This window comes from Loxodonta africana, chromosome 11 (genome assembly GCF_030014295.1).
Source record: "Loxodonta africana isolate mLoxAfr1 chromosome 11, mLoxAfr1.hap2, whole genome shotgun sequence".
Taxonomy (NCBI): domain Eukaryota; kingdom Metazoa; phylum Chordata; class Mammalia; order Proboscidea; family Elephantidae; genus Loxodonta; species Loxodonta africana.
Window position 1 is genome coordinate 13,150,758 of NC_087352.1, and position 3,241 is coordinate 13,153,998.

Consider the following 3,241-nt stretch of genomic DNA (forward strand, 5'->3'; position numbering starts at 1 on the left):
GCTCAAACGTTTGCAGACCCCTGAACTAAGGAATTTGTAAATTCACAGGTCAGGTCCCCCACCCCAACAAGAGATGTAATTTTTTTTTTTCTGTGTCACTACAGGGGACTCAGCTTATGGACTTGGGGACTGAATGTTAAGGTTCATAGACAACTCTTGAAGGTGACCTCTTAATTATTTACCTCCTTTTGGACTGTTCCCCAGAAGCCTTGACTTTTGCTCTTTAGGAAGTAGAGCATTCTTCCTCCCCTCCCCCGACCAGAGCTTCTGGGTTTCCTTTGCGGGGACTCACACCCTCACCCTAGGAGTCCACAGGACAAGGTGGAATCAGGGCAGGCGGGTTCTAAGTTCCATCATACCTGTAAGGGGGACTCAGCGGATGGAGAACAACCACAGCTTTTGACAGTCACATAGAGAGCAGTGAGCTGCCGAGATGGGCAAGCAGACAGTTCATGAGTCTGCCCTGGTTTCCGCTTGGCACATCCAAACCAGGGTGGCCCACTCCAGGCAAGTTTGTGCGCGCGCGCGCGAGAGAGGTGCATTCAAGGTACATCCCCTCGAAAGACAGAAAACAGCCCTAGACGTTGCAATGACTGGGTTTCCAGCAGGGCCCAATGGTAGAGGGGTCTGTGTCGCCTCCCCACCCACAAAACCCAACAAGAGGGAGCTGTCGCCCAAATCAGGCCGCGGGTGATAGCTGCCAGGGGATCGCGGCCTTTGTCCCAAGCAGGAATCTCCTTGATACTTTTTTCCGGGGGGGGGGGGGTCTGCTTGGTTTTTCCTTAACTCTCCAGAAAAAAAAAAAAAAAAAAAAAATTTTTTTTTTTTCTCCAAAACCTTGGAATCCCACACCTTGCTTCTCCTCCATTTTCTGCAAACACCTGCTTGCGCAGGCGCCTGGGGCCCGCCCGCGGTCTCCAAGGCAACAGCTGGACGCTCTCCTCCGCTCTGGCTCCAGCTGCGCAGCTGGTCCCAGCAGGATCTCCGGGTTGTCAGAGCTGTATGCAGGTTTTTGAGACCCTCCCTCATTCAGAAGTTACCCTCACCCACTCAAATAACACCCACACACGTACTCAGGTGTTAACTCCACAAGCTCAAATGTTACCCGCAACTAAGCAAATATTACCCAACTCATATATTACTCTCACTCATACTCAGGTTAGGTATACACTGAAGTGGTACCCACGCTCCTCGCATTTATTCAAGTAACTCAGATGTTACCCACACCTACTCAAATATTTAATATACGTGCCACGAGGGCAAGGATTTGAGCCTGTTTCATTCCTTCTGTAACCTCAGTGCCTAAAACAGTGCCCGTAGGTGCTATTTGTTCCATGAATCCATAGATTATACTCACACTCAACCAGACATTATGCTTACTCAGCTATTACCCACATCCACTCAGATGGTACCCACACTCTCTCAGATGTATTCAGGTAACTCAAATGTTACCCACTTTACGTGAATGCCACGAAGGCAGGGGTTTTTGTTGGGTGTCTTCCCTTCTGCACCCCCAACTCCTAGAAGAGTGTCTGAGACACACATGTGTGCAATAAATACCTGTGGAATGAATGAATGAATGAATGAATGACCCACACTTGACCAGATGCTAACCACAGCCACTCAGAGGTAACCCACAAGTTAGCTGAGATAAAAATACCCATCCTCACTCAATCCTCAGATGTTACCCATGCTCACTCTGGTGATACCCATTCTTACTCAAAAGTTATGCGCTCCAGTAATACTCACCCTCAGTTGTATTACCCATACTCATTCGCATTCCCCAAACTTGCTCAGATGGTACCCATCTTCACACAGACATCACCCACACCCATTCATATGCCACCCACCCTCACTCACACGGCCCACCACCCACCGCACGTCACCTCACAGCTTCTTGTCAGATGCATGGTGCCGCCGACGGTTTTTTCTGTGCTTCCTCTTGCCCCTCTTGTCATCGCCGGCCTTGCTCTCCTCTGTGGAGTCCGGAGTGGGCATGCTGTCCACTCCAGCGGCGGTCTCAGCCCCTGGCTCCTTCCCGGGCCCGGAAACGCAGAACTTTCTCGCGGGCAGACCGCTGGGGCCCGCCCCTGCAGGCCACAGTTCCTGCCTCAGGACCCGGGCCACGTCCTCCACGGTCCTGCCCTCGCTCTGGAGGAAGAGGTTCAGCTTGGTGAGGAATTCGACGTCCTGCTTCCGGGGCATGTAGACCACTCTCCACACCCCGCCCTTGCCCTTGATCTCCCTGGGGATCACGGAGTAATTGATGTCCTCGGCCAGTCTGATGATGGCCGCCTTGGTCTTATCTTCTTCCAGGAAGGCCTTCCCGGCCACTTCAAACTTGCCCAGGGGCTTCAGGGGGGCCCGTATGATCTCCTCGAATTCCTCGTGGTTGCAGTTTTCCGGGATGCCCAGGATCATCAGGGACTTGTAACTGTCCACCTCCAGGGCCTTGCACCCGTGTTCCAACAGCGCAATGTCCTTGACGCCAAACAGCATCTTGCCCAGCTCCCGGAGGCAGCAGTACGCCCGCTGCTGCCCACCGGAGCTGCCTCGGGAATCCCAAAAAGGATCCAGGATGCCACGATCTCTTCCCCAAGGCTATGCAAGAATGAAGCCTCACCCGAGGCTGCAGAAAGGCCCGATTTGTCCAACTCAATCCGTGTCCTCAGGGCAGCCCAATGGAACAGCCTTTTGAGAGAGCTCTTGGGAATTCCCGGGGACTTACGTGCGCAGGTGAAGCAAAGGTGGGTGTTTGCCAGCTGGAGCGAGGCTCCCGACCAAGGAGGGTCTGAAGATGCTGCTTCTGCGCTCTTGGACGTGGTCTTCAAAGACTGGGGCTGTTGATCTTCCCCCGGCTGCTGCCAGAGGGCTGTCGCAGGTGGAGGCCCGGCATGCAGAGGCGGCTTGTTCCTCACCGCTAGCGCAGAGGCTGCCCTCGGTGCCCAGGGGCCGGCTAAAAGGAGGATGCGGCCGCTGCTCTTGCTCCGCAGTGACGTCACCCCCTCCTGCTCTGCGGCCACAGTCGCTATGGCAACAGCTGGAGCATGGCCTCCGCTATTGGCCAGGTCCAGCCGCACTGAAATCAGAGTCGGAGAGGGTCACTGGGAAGTGAGGGGTCAGCCACCACCCCCCCCCCCACAACTCCTCACCCTCATACCCGCCCTTCTGCTTGGAGAAAAATGGCTGATCCCAGGAGGGCAGAGAAGATGCAAGACAAGCCAGGAGCATTCTTTTGGGG

General features: G+C 54.4%; 1 protein-coding gene across 1 annotated transcript; it reads right to left on the bottom strand.

Annotated features, from left to right (window-relative positions):
* Window positions 1-904: 904 nt before the first annotated feature.
* On the bottom strand, window positions 905-2,568 carry PNMA8C (PNMA family member 8C). The gene has a single exon (XM_064293448.1). It carries the CDS (start codon window positions 2,497-2,499, stop codon window positions 1,888-1,890), a length of 612 nt encoding a protein of 203 aa, XP_064149518.1. The 5' UTR covers window positions 2,500-2,568; the 3' UTR covers window positions 905-1,887.
* Between the last annotated feature and the right edge of the window lie 673 nt (window positions 2,569-3,241).

Bases quoted from the DNA above. Each gene is read 5' to 3' on its own strand.
- PNMA8C (XM_064293448.1), bottom strand. From the start codon at position 2,499: ATGCTGTTTGGCGTCAAGGACATTGCGCTGTTGGAACACGGGTGCAAG.